The sequence below is a fragment of the Merops nubicus genome, unplaced genomic scaffold, assembly GCF_000691845.1.
Source record: "Merops nubicus isolate BGI_N331 unplaced genomic scaffold, ASM69184v1 scaffold31306, whole genome shotgun sequence".
NCBI classification, from domain to species: domain Eukaryota; kingdom Metazoa; phylum Chordata; class Aves; order Coraciiformes; family Meropidae; genus Merops; species Merops nubicus.
Genome location: NW_008613450.1, coordinates 2,675 through 15,320, shown reverse-complemented (window position 1 = coordinate 15,320; position 12,646 = coordinate 2,675). Strand labels below are relative to the sequence as shown.

Sequence of the window (12,646 nt, the reverse complement as noted above, 5' to 3'; positions counted from 1 at the left end):
TGGAACTGAAAAAAGTATTCTCCTGTGTTCCTAAAAGAGAGGCTTACTCACATTATATGTTAAAGACCAACAAACCTGTCTTAAATGGTCTTTTTTCCCCACTGGAATGACCTGACCCTTCTCATATAAAAAGAGTTCTGATTAGTGGCAAATCTGCAGCTTCTCACAGAGCTAATTCTTTCCTCTCCTGCATTCAGAAGCCAAGCCCTGCCACTTCATCTCTCCCAACACTTGCTCATTCTTCTTGTGCAACACTTTTAAAATTATTTCTCTGTTCACTGCAAACTCCTGTTAAATAGTTTCAAGGAGAATAAGTATTCACAAATACAGAAACTGAATTTCTGTTCTAAATGTCTTACAACCCTTGATCAAGACACTGCTGGGTATTTTCCAAACACAACAGCACGAACCAGCACGAGCTATAGAAAAGAAACAGGTTTTTTAAAATATACAAGTCCTATATTTTACCAGAAATTAGAAGACAGTCAGCTGCTTCCTACTGTCCTCTACTGCTGTATCAACTGATGCTGAAAGAGCACAGGCCCACCTACAATCATCTCACATCAAGACATGTAATGCTCAGAGTAAAGAGAGGCAGTACCAGCTCTAACATGGTAGACATCTGTCTCTATATTCTCCTGCCTTCGTTGATGCAAGTGAAGATGCAGCTTAAGTTCAGAGTTTAGCTCCTCCTTCTTGGCAGCCACAAAGACATGGGAGTTGGACAATGACTCTGTAAACCACTTCTCCAAGTGTTCAAAGAAGCAGAGGCGAATCCTATGATTGGAAAAAGAAAATTCCTGTGAGAAGCAGTAAGCAATAGAATATACTGAATAAATTCTTTAAGAATTTAACTTCTGACTATAGGAAGATACAGTTTCATTACCATTTGCAGAATACTGGTAGAGTTTTTGAGCTGGCTGCACACTGCTGAGTATCAGGCATTTTACCTTCATGGCTCTGCAGGGAATTTGGTCAAATGACTTGCCTTTCTCTGCTATGCTTTCTCACTAAACTTTCTTTAAAACATGAATGTTCTGCAAGAGGTAAATGCCTGTGTTGTACTTTGAAGGCCATGGATGAAAACCAATACACAATTCTCTCATATTTTTAAATCAATTTACAAAGAGGAATTACATCAAAATGATTAGATAATTTTTTCATCTTTAATGTTTCTTCCAAAAAGCTGGTATTTGTCTGTTACCTAAAAGGAAAGAAAGAACATAACTTGCTTTCTACTAACCGTTTCTTCAGCTCTACAAACACATTTTCTCTGATAAGTGCATAATTCAGGTACATAGGAAGTGATTCTTCTTTTTCATATTTTGTAAAATAGTTCTCTGGGATCTCAGCCTTTCCTCCCTTTTCAACTCCAAGAACCGTGTAAGAGTTTCCACTGGAAGTGGAAAAGGTCTCAGTGGCAATTTTCAGACCTTTATGCTTTTCCTCCTAGGAAACAACTGGAAATCATTATCTGTTACCTTTAAAAGGTGTAAGCATAGAAAGAACAGTGCACAAGCTAATCTTAAGGATATTAAGAATAATGTTCCTTGTTCTCAGCTTGAACAACATTCATACAGAGAAGTTGCTTGCAAGTCTCAACAGGTTGAGTCATCAGTGTTTTAAAAGGTTTTTTGTCATGGCAATAAATTCACCTAATCAAAGAGCTGAAAAACTAATGCTTAGATACAAACACAGCTTAAAACACTCACCACAGGTTAAGAATACTATCATGAAAGACAGATATTTAACCAAGGATAAAAGCAGTGCAAAAGCAATGGTGTAAACTGCTACACACTTCATTTCCCCACAAAAAAAAAGGATCTAAAGCCCTAATAGTGCAGAAATAAATGAAAACAATAATGGCTCCCATGTGCTTTCTGTACAAATTAAATCTAACCTACTTCAAGGAATTTAGATTTACCTTAGCAAAAAGAAGATTTCCTATTCATAATTATTTTTAAGCAATATCTCCTTCACCTTCAAATTTATTCTCCTGTTCATTACCTGTGTAAGGCTTACCCCCTGCTCTGCATGCTCAGTTTCTTCACTTTCATGAGGAACACTCTCCCAGTCCTTTTTCTCCTCTGTTGCTTCAGCTCCCTGGGCAACGATCTCCTCAGTGTCATCTGTGCTTGGTTCTTCATTTTCTTGTTGACAACTGCCTACCCTCTGTTCTCCTTCATTCTCTTGCACAACCCTCTCAGTTTGCTGCTTCATCAGATGTTCAGCTTCTGAAACTGTAACTAGTTCTTCCCAGTTAAAGCAGAGTTTGTCTGATTACAATCCAAAGAAATACAGATTGAAAAACAAGCAAACAAACCTACCTATTTGTACCCTTGAGGTATTACCTTGACTTGTGGAGTCTCTCTCTCCTTTCAGGTTCTAAAAGGAAAAAAACCCCAAAACTATTAAAAATAAGAAATTCATATTCCTTCTCAAAATATATCTATTTCAAGAAGATATGACAGTATTGAATGGATCACTTATCTTATAAAGAAGCTGTAACACTCAAACTGACTAGTGTATTTTTGTGTTTAATAATTTTTTATTAATTATTAATTCAGTGATTTTGTTTAAAAGGCAAGTGAATTTAATGAAATGCAATTTGTAACAAGAACAGAGTTAAAAGTGTGGGACAGAGAAAGGTTTTGTGCTTCCCAGCCTCTGTTTCTACCAAAAGCATTGTAGCATTATGACCATAACAATGCTTTAGTTAATGTAATCCATATTTTAAAACTAACATACATTCTCCCAAAAGTGTAAAATTAATACACCAGTGAGATTTTAAACCAGAAAAAGTTAGGGTTTTTTATACCTGTTTGAAGACTTCCTTTACATTAAAATATTGGCTGATGGATATACTGTAAGATATCAGTTCCTGCAAAATAGCTTCTGGGTAAGCCATCAATTCATCTGTTAGAACTTGGTTGAACATCTCATACCTGTCAAAATCAAGGTTACTGTTTAAGAGACTCAGGGATGTAGAGAAATAAAATGAAATATGACTACAGTTTATTTAAAATCTAACTTTTTGACCAGTCTCATGAAACCTTTAGGTTAAATGTCATACTGTATCTGTTTAGCCTGAATACAATCCCACCTTGGCTTGTTAGTATACTGATTCCTATTTCACAAAAGTGAAGAAATATTCATCATAAAGTACTTCAGATATTTCATTTTTGATAGGAAACTATTCAAGATCTGTGCTTACATAAAGAATATTAGATGTGAGAGGTAAAATTATCTTTCATGTTAGTTCTGTATCACACAGCTGTCACTGAAGTTTTTCTGGTTTATTCTCATTTTACTTGGAAATGAAACCTAATGGTTCAAGCTGAGTCTCAATTCAAGAAAAAAAAATCCATGTTCACATCTGTTTTCACTTACACTTACATTTGCTTTGTCTCCCATAGGAAGATAACTATGGAGAATTTAGGTATGTGCTCAAATGTTCAGGTAGATTACATTCCATCTCTGCAACCTCCCACTGTATTTTCACTCACTTTTAGGTTTAGCTACTTTGTTTTTTCAAAACCATCCTAATGAATATAAAGAATACTGAACCAACAGATCTAAACACAATTACAGTGTGAGGTGTGTCCATCTGACTCTCAGGTCCACATCACACTTTTAATATGCCCCCAAACTAAAAGATAGAGACCTTCTGGGTGTGAAAATAGAATTGCTTCCTCACAGGGTATTTAATCCTCAAACCTTCTACTAAGGTCTTCAGCAAGAAGAGTAGTACCTGCCAATTTTGATGGGATTTCTAAAGATGCAATTGTATGATCATGTAAAGAAGATTACCAGAATATATACTTTGGGTATCTGAAAGTTATTAACTTCTAGTCCTTGTGACTTTGAAAGAGATCAAATCTGTAAGCCCAGAGTGCAGATGATGGCACAAAATGTACAGTCTGATCTCTGCAATTCAAGGATCTGAGCTACCACTTTTACCTGGTGAATAAGTAGTTATCCCACTGGCACAGATAACACAGTAGACTACATAATACTACTGATCTGGTGTATTTTTAAATTATACCAGTCTTCCTTACTCCTGCATCTAAAATGTGGGTATTATTTGCCTTAATCTTGTTCAGTATGACAACTATTACTCCTTCTTACATGAAGTAGCAAGCAGTGTTTTTCCACACCTTCACACTAGAGCATAAACAAGTAGTACAACCAAAATTCAAATGAGCTTTACTTGTTAAGTTTCCACTACAAGATTCATACCTAGCTCTAATGTCATCTAAAGAAGAAAGGGCATTCTCCAAAGTCTTCTTCATCATTTCTTCAGAACTTGCTGTTTTCATACTACCCAAAATGACATCCAGATCAGCTTCCATTGTCTAAAGCCAGATAAAAAAAAACAACCAAACAGTATAAATTGTTTAGTGATTATTAAAATGCTCCACAACTATTTAGGATTCAAACAATTTAATTAGGTACACATTCTAGAACAAGAAGGGAAGCTACCTTACCAAAACACATATGCTATGAAAGTCTTTCCTGGATAATTAGTATCTCTGACATTGCCCCCCCTGTTGCATGTTTATACCCATAATATGAGAACCTGACATACAAACTAGGCTCTGTACCTGCACCTTACAACAGAAATTTGCAGCCACTTAATACAGAAAATATAATCCTTAGCACTGTTGTCATATCCAGAATAAGATATGACTGTGTATTAAACGTGAATCAAGATGCTACCAAAAAATGTGCCTGACAAAATTAAAACTACTCTGTAGAAATTCAGGTATAAATGTCAAAGATTATATTTTAAATTTTATACCAGGTATTTTGAATTCCCCTCTGCATGAAAAACTTCTTTCCTTACATCATCCTTGGTTTTAGGTTTATACCTGTATTAAATCATCCCTTTTCCCTCTGCATTCATCTAGTTTCTTCTGAAGATCCTCTTCCTGCTGGGACAGTCTGAGCTGATGGACATCCCAGAGACCCATGGCCTCCTGAACATAGCTGTACAAGTCCCTACAATTCTGCTCATCCTGTTTAGCCAGCTCTTCAAAGTCTCTCTAAAAGAAATACATTTAAGTGAAAGTTATTAAAATGTTTGATGGAAGGTGAAATAAATGAGTCAGGGGACACAGGACATGAAAAAAGGCTGGCTGGAAATACACCATCAGCATTCAGCACAGCCCCTTCTGCTTAGACTAGAGAGAGAAAATATCCCTCTCCAAGTAAACTGGTTATGAATGCAGAATTTTATTCTAGAAGCTGAGATATCAAGGCTTCTATTTATTCTCCTGGTAATGCACAGAATCTCCACATTCTGCACATGCCCTGAGGTATCTGGCCAGCTATCATTTCAGGAACAGCTGCCCAGTCATTTTCATGGACAGAATCACACAAGATAGGACTGAAACAAATTTGGGAGATCACTTTAATCTATTTCTCTGCCTCCAGGCAGGATAGACAAAACCTAATTCATTCCTGACAGCCTAATATAGATATAAACCAAACAATTATGAACTCCTGTCCTTGAATCACACCAACCTTTCTTAAAATTATTATTATTCTTGGGCAGGTGTTCAGCCACACTATGGACCTCTCTCTGATGTGACATCAAGAGCCTAAGATACATATGGCATTTCAGACAGCAGAGCAGGAGAACAGACTCAGAGACTAATAGAAATGTAATAGACATACATTCATATGCTCCAGTTCCTCTTCAAACTGACTTTTTAGTCTCTCAGTCAAATGAAGTAACTCAGAATTCACAAATTCTTCAGCCTCTCTTTTTGTGCAAACATTCAGATTCAACAGGTTATTCTAAATTAAAAGAATGATAAGTTATGGACATGCATATTATAAAACAAATAGTGTGGGGTTTAGAGAGTATGGCTAAACTTAATATTTCTTCTTTTCCTGTGAGTGGATACAGACAGATTTAACCCCCTGGTTCTCACATTCTGTTAGTAAATAGTACAATTTTATTTAGACACAAAGTGAGAAACTGAGGCAGAGAGGTGGAATTTATTGTCCAGGCTAAGACAGATTGAGTGCAAGGGCTGAGAGCTCTGACCCTAAGTCCCCTGTGTAGATGTGAGACAGAACTCCTTCCATTACTGGCACTTGTTACTGCTTTTACACATCTCAAGTACAAATAGCACATGCTACTGTGAAATAAAATGGACAGCAGGTTTTCTAACAGAATAAGACAGAGGTTAGAAAGAAATTACACTTGTTATCTCAATGTCTGGTGGCTCCTCAAACCTCAAACTTGCTGTAGCAACACACTGCATACTGTTACCAACAATCCTTCCACGAGTTTGCAGAGCTACACTACCAACCTTGCATAGCTGCACTTCTGCCAAACATTTCTCCTGGACCATCTCATACTGGCTGCGTATTTTCATCACACACTGCACATGGAAGTGATCTGAAGGACAGGGAAGAACAGAACATTGTAAAGATTTCTGTATTTCACTGTGCATTGTGAAATGGAAACACAGCAGAACGTGACAGAGGAGCTGTGCCAAGTCTCAGCAGAGGTAACATATCCCAGTAGTGTCTTCATACTTGTGCAACACTATCAACCAATAAGATGTTTTAATACAAATCTTCTTATCAGTGATGAGGCACTGGAACAGGCTGCCCAGGGAGGGGGTGGAGTCCCCATCCCTGGAGGGGTTCAAAAAACACATGGACGTGGTACTTCAGGACATGGTTTAGTGATGATGATGGTGTTAGGTTGATGGTTGGACTTGATCTTTGAGGTCTTTTCCAACCTTAATGATTCTGTGATCACTATGCTTAAAAGTAACAAGCTATTTACAATCACTAGCAGCTTCTTTGCTACTGTACAGGCTACAGACATTCAGACAGGATTTGCTCTGGAGAAAGGCAAGGCAGACACAAAGGGAAGGCACACTGGACTCAGAAAGGAAGCATCTCAAATACTCCCCCCTCTAATTCTCCAAGAGTTTAAAAGGGAATATATTTGTATGATTGAAAACAGATCTACACTAAAATTAACCTCCCATTTTCCCCAGATTAATTCTAACCAAGCCAGTTCCTGTTAGACTTCACCACACAAAAATGCATGTGCTGGCCAAAGGGAGGTGATGCAATAGGCAGCTTATTTTGGTTGTGTGGCCAGCTCAGAGCACTGAGGTGGTACATGGAACAAAGAACACAGCAAGGACATGTGTATGAACTTCCAAAGCAACCACCAGACTCAACACTGTCTGGGAAGAAGAAAGAATTGCTTGAATTCCAGACTGTTTCAATGATTTCACAACTCACCCATGTTTTTGTTCAAGTTCACCACAGATGTGTACCATTCATTTATCTCAGCTTTCGTGTGTGTTGGAGGCAACAAATCACTATTGAAATTGGAAACAAGAGTCAGGTATCTTCAAATATAACCCAGGCTGTTCTTAAAGGCTACGATTAGGAATCAGAGTATCCATATTACTGTGCTTTATTTCATTTACAGCAATGAAAATAACACCAGATGGCTGCTGTTTTCAAGGCCACGGATTACTGGCAAGGAACTAACTGTGATCTGTCTTACTGCTACACACACTGTGAAGGGAAAACTGTAAATGTTGTAATGCAATGCACTCAAACCACCCTCTCGTTGTCAGGATGGACATTCAAACATAGCAGTGTCAGGTTTCTGTCAGGACTCTTAATTTATTATACAAATTAAACTCCCCCACAGAAATGATGCCTTCACAAGATTACTATTTTTACTTATCTACCCATCCTTGTCTCTTTCTACTACATTTCAAATGTTATTAAGACTTACTTGAGTGTTCCTGCATTTCTAGCCCTTGATCAGCCCCTATTTAGTGCAACTGGTGCACTGAAACCCAGAAATGCTTTTTTTTCCATTAAAAAGAGCTTTATAAAAGAAGTTTAGGCCCTGCCTTACTGCTGCATTGTACAATGGCACACTGAAAGGGAGCAAACTGTATTTTGTAGCCAAGTCTCTCTGGAAAGAGCTCTATCTTCCTTTGTTCCTGTTCTCTCTTTGTCATACCCAAGGTGCTGCAAAAGCTCCAGTCTCCTTTCACTAAGTAAAATCTGATCCATTATCATATTTTCCATTTCTGTTCTCACGGTTGGGGGATTCTGTATTTCTTCATTTGCCATAAATTCTCTGTAGGATTGAAGAATACAGTGGAGTAAATATCTGTTTGGGAAAATTTTGTGTTTGAAATACAAATACAAAATGGTTTATACGTAATAGGTAAAAATAAATTCTATGCTTTTAGAGCTTTTTAGTTTTATAATGCAAAAATGACAGTGTTACTCTTCATAGAAAACAGAAGTGAACACTAGTCACTTTGCTACTCATACTCCAAAACAGAACTGTAAATTTTCCAACCTGAAACTGTGAACTATGTAGTTCTTTTGGATGAGCTTCCAGTCCTTGACTGTGTCTTGCCATTTCAATTGATGTGATAATTCTTTCTTCATTTCCGACTTCATTAGGTTGAAGAAGAGCTGGGTAATTGCTCTCTGATTAGCCAACAGTGCTCTGTTGATCATCTGCATATTAAAAAATAAAGGAATAAAAGCAGCACAACAGGCAAAAAATAAATTGCCTAATCTATGTAAAAGGAGGAAAAAAATTATAAAGAATACCCTGAAACATACAAAACTCTCCTATACTGCAGTGACTGACAGCTATAGAAATAATGAATTTCAGTTGGAAAAAAACTACAACACTCTTGGCATATTCAGATTGTTATGTTCTCACAAGTAAAACAGACTCTTAGTGTGAAAAATTTACCATAGCCTCATCATTCATGAACCTGTGAACATCAGCCAACAACAAGAAGGAAATTTCCTCCAGTCTCACTGTATACTTCCTCAGTACAGCTGTTATCTGTCCAATAAAAGAATAAAGATTTCATTAAAAAATCTGTATCCACCCAAATGTCAGTTTCCAATTTAAACAGTGATGTGAACAAGACAAATTTTTTCCATGAAAATAAATTCAATTGGCTGATAGAAGTGAATCTTAAAATATCCATCTTAAGCATCTTACTGATTCTTATTTAAATCTGTATCCACCCAAATGTCAGTTTTCAATTTAAACAGTGATGTGGACAAATTTTTTCCCATGAAAATAAATTTAATTGGCCGATAGAAGTGAATCTTAAAATACCCATCTTAAATATCTCACTGATTCTTATTTTTAAAAAAAAATCATAAAAATAGTAACTAAAAGATTCCATTCTATTTCTACTCAACTGATTTTTTAATATTTGTGATAATGGACTACTCTGCAGGCAGGCTGAAATATGAATTTAAGAAATCAACCCAAATTCCTTTCAAATATCTGTAACGAATCCACCAGTGGCTGTTTTAAATGGACACAAAATTTAGGCAAACTAATCAAACAGAAAAGTTATTGGTGATACTGCTGGACCTACTTGTCATGTCTACATTATAAAGAGAGGACAAACTGATGCAGGTAGAGCAGATAGCTTTTGTTTGTCTAGAAGGCCAAAGCAGCAAGGGCTTCCTTAAGGACTATCCAGGTATTTATCCAAACATTTACTGTGATGTCTGATGACTGTTCCAGGTCATGGTGACACCTACAGAACTGCAGCATCTCTGCTGATGATGCCCAGCCTGCCCAAACTCAGATTAGCTGTGGCACATCTGGGCATGTTCTCAGCTCCAGAATAAGTATGTCCCAACAAAACAACATTAGACCTAGTGACAGTTTGACCTAAAGAACCCTGCAGAAAAGTCAAAGCAGCTCACTCTATCAGCTCGACTCCTTTCAACCTTTTTTAGGGATTCATCCATTTCCCTAATCCATTTCTTTCTAGTCAAGAATTCATGCTGGATGGTACTCCACAGTTCTTCCAAACCCTGCAAGAAGGATTTCCTCTCAATCTCATTGAAAAGTAAATGTCAACACCCCCCAGCTCCAACCCCACCAAAAAAACCCCAATGTTTATATCTTAAGCCTACAGCAGGACATAAGAAGCTATGTTACACAGACGAGGTACAAATAAACAAAGATGAGACAATGCCAGGAGCTGCCTTACTTCAACTGAGAAGCCTTCCTGAGTAGCCTCACACTCAATCTTTTCAAACAGAAGTTCAATTTTTCTATCAGATTCCATCAGTTTTGTCAAAAGGAACTTTCCAGGCTCCAAAACAAAGGGGTCCATCTCCTAAAAAGGCATCAAAGTCAGCGTGACCTTCTCCATATTAGGCCCTGACCTCAGCATTAGTCCTCTGGACTCCCTGGATGACAAAGCCCAGCCTCACCCTGGCGATGGAGCCCAGCTCCTGATAGAGGGAGGCCAGTGCTGTGCCGTGACGGCCTCGCCGGCGCTCCCGCAGGCGTCCCGAGATATTGCTCCTCCCTTCCTCAGGAGCTGCCGAGAAAGGAACGAGGCTGGTGTAGCCTGGAACGGCTGCTGCACAGCACAATCAACCACGAAACCCACACTCTGACAGCTTGTGCAGTGACTACAGTGCATGACAGCTGTCCACGGGAAGGGAAATCTATGCAACTGTAGGTTAAGAGTAGTAAAGTGTATTTTTCAATGTTCCTTCATTTATTAACTTATGATTTTCAACGGGAAGGGAAATCTATGCAACTGTAGGTTAAGAGTAGTAAAGTGTATTTTTCAATGTTCCCTTTATAAACTTGTGATTTTCAAGTGGATACAAGCATGGAAGCTATGAATTAAGTTCAGCTATGATGCAAAACATTGCAACTTCCAAGAATGAGATCAGCTTACAACAGAACTGGAATTTACCATCTAAACAAACTGTGATTGACCCACGATTTTACAACAATTTTTTTCTATGAGTAGACTCTTCATCTCCAAAATTCCTACAAATCATAAAAACTGTGTCATTTCTGATTTTATACCTTGTTCAGGTAAAACCATGTGTGTGGTGGCTCCTAAGAATGCAAATTAAAACGTCTGATATTAAGGGAAATAAATTTTACCAAAAATATCAGGTAGGCCTCTGACTTCCTCAGCTGCATTTACATCTACACTTTCCCAGGCCTTTTCAAACGTTGTTGCTTGTCTGAAATGGAAAGAGAATAAAGCTTTTCATTTGTACTAAATGCTTGAGAGGAGGGACTAGCAATGGATGTACTATTCAATTTAACTGGCAAAATTTAATGTTTAAGTGAACACAAGCCTAATTCTAACTTAAAAGAATATTATTCAAAGGATCAATATTTCTGCTTCTGAGATGAATTGAACTAATTATCTGGCTTGGGTTGACCACAACCTCAAATCTGCTATGATGGCATGAAAACAATAAATGTTAGATTTTATAGGTGTAAACTACTAAGACATGTTATTCTGTAGTTTAACAGGCAGCAGCTCATTATATTCAGTTCACATCTGACAAGGAGACAGTCTGTTAAAAGCCATTAGTCCTGTAATCAAGAATTCAGGAGTGTCTAGCTGCCAGGGTAGATCTTACAGCTTCATATCTATATTCATGAACATACAGTTGGGTTTTTATGCTTCTGTTCTCTACCTGTCCAATGGTGGTGGCTTTTCCAGGGAGTTGTTGTAGGGTGCTCCTTCAACACACTTCTGCTGGTAACATGGTAGTAACCTGGCATCAGTAGAAGTTTCTGAATCCCTAACCAAAGTGAGGCTGTCACTCTTTATAGGAAACCTAGTCCTGTTCCTTGCTTCATCCAATGAGCGGACTAACTGAACCTTCAAAGAACCATAATCAAAATGGTTAGAATCCTTTCCAACCTACTGAACAGAGAATAACAAAATAATTCATAAAAATAGCAAGGGAAAGGTGGTAGAAAAGGCAGGTGAAACAATGAACACTCCTCGGCAAACGCAAAACAATTTTTTTTATCCAAGGCTGTTTTCAAAATCAGAAAAAAGAAAAAATACCCCTTTCCTCACAGAGGAAAATGTGAAGTACACAGGATTGCATGCCTTGCTTATCATTACATGGAAAGGCAAGAGGAGACAGAGAAATCCCCAAATCTGGCTTACTACACATCTTAATTTCTCTTTTCCTTGTGTATCGTGATTGTGCCCTCAATGGGGATATCCTGACACACAAGGAAGACTCAGTAACACAAACAGGTGCATTAGAAAGCATAAACTGATGAAAACACAATTATTTTCTATGAAAACAAACAAAAAAGGTTTGAAACCGACCTCTGATTTGAGGTCACTGACCAACAACTGACAGACATAACGACCTCCTTTGGTTTTTAGCCGATGCTTTAGTTTTACCTCAGCCTCAAAGATCTGTTTGTAGACTCGCCCGCCGGGAACGAGGCGCACAGCTCCCACCGGCCTCATTCTGCCCAGCGCCGAGGCCTTCCAGCCCCATTCCCAGAAGAATCCCGATTTACCAGCGAGAGGCCATGGGGAGATAAAACCTGAGGGGCAAACCGCAAGCCTGCCGCACGGTTCCCGCCCTTTCCTCGTGTGGCTGCCGCGGGCGAAGGGTCGGGAGGGTTTACAGCGGTCTCCGCGGTGATTTAGGGCGTTGGAGGGCGGTGTGCTGAGGGGGAAGGGCCCTTTTCCCCTCAGGAAGCCGCCGAGCCCTGGGCGCCGTTCCCTGCCCTTCAGCCGCGTTCCCGCCAAGCGCCGCGTCGCCATGGCGACGACAACGCGGGGAGGGGGAG

The 12,646-nt window shown here is 38.6% G+C and overlaps 1 protein-coding gene across 1 annotated transcript in view; it reads right to left on the bottom strand.

Annotated features, from left to right (window-relative positions):
- CCDC180 (coiled-coil domain containing 180) overlaps positions 1 to 12,620 on the bottom strand; it is a 22,063-nt gene extending 9,443 nt beyond the window's left edge. The window contains exons 1-17 of the mRNA XM_008941913.1: positions 12,171 to 12,620; positions 11,518 to 11,705; positions 10,970 to 11,052; positions 10,276 to 10,385; positions 10,050 to 10,178; positions 8,777 to 8,872; positions 8,369 to 8,532; positions 7,279 to 7,358; positions 6,324 to 6,412; positions 5,680 to 5,802; positions 4,872 to 5,045; positions 4,240 to 4,355; positions 2,819 to 2,945; positions 2,352 to 2,385; positions 2,023 to 2,276; positions 1,244 to 1,449; positions 602 to 777 (exon numbers count right to left, since the gene is read on the bottom strand). Coding sequence (XP_008940161.1) covers positions 602 to 777; positions 1,244 to 1,449; positions 2,023 to 2,276; positions 2,352 to 2,385; positions 2,819 to 2,945; positions 4,240 to 4,355; positions 4,872 to 5,045; positions 5,680 to 5,802; positions 6,324 to 6,412; positions 7,279 to 7,358; positions 8,369 to 8,532; positions 8,777 to 8,872; positions 10,050 to 10,178; positions 10,276 to 10,385; positions 10,970 to 11,052; positions 11,518 to 11,705; positions 12,171 to 12,620 — 2,599 coding nt within the window. The remainder of the gene's footprint in view (positions 1 to 601; positions 778 to 1,243; positions 1,450 to 2,022; positions 2,277 to 2,351; positions 2,386 to 2,818; positions 2,946 to 4,239; positions 4,356 to 4,871; positions 5,046 to 5,679; positions 5,803 to 6,323; positions 6,413 to 7,278; positions 7,359 to 8,368; positions 8,533 to 8,776; positions 8,873 to 10,049; positions 10,179 to 10,275; positions 10,386 to 10,969; positions 11,053 to 11,517; positions 11,706 to 12,170) is intronic.
- Between the last annotated feature and the right edge of the window lie 26 nt (positions 12,621 to 12,646).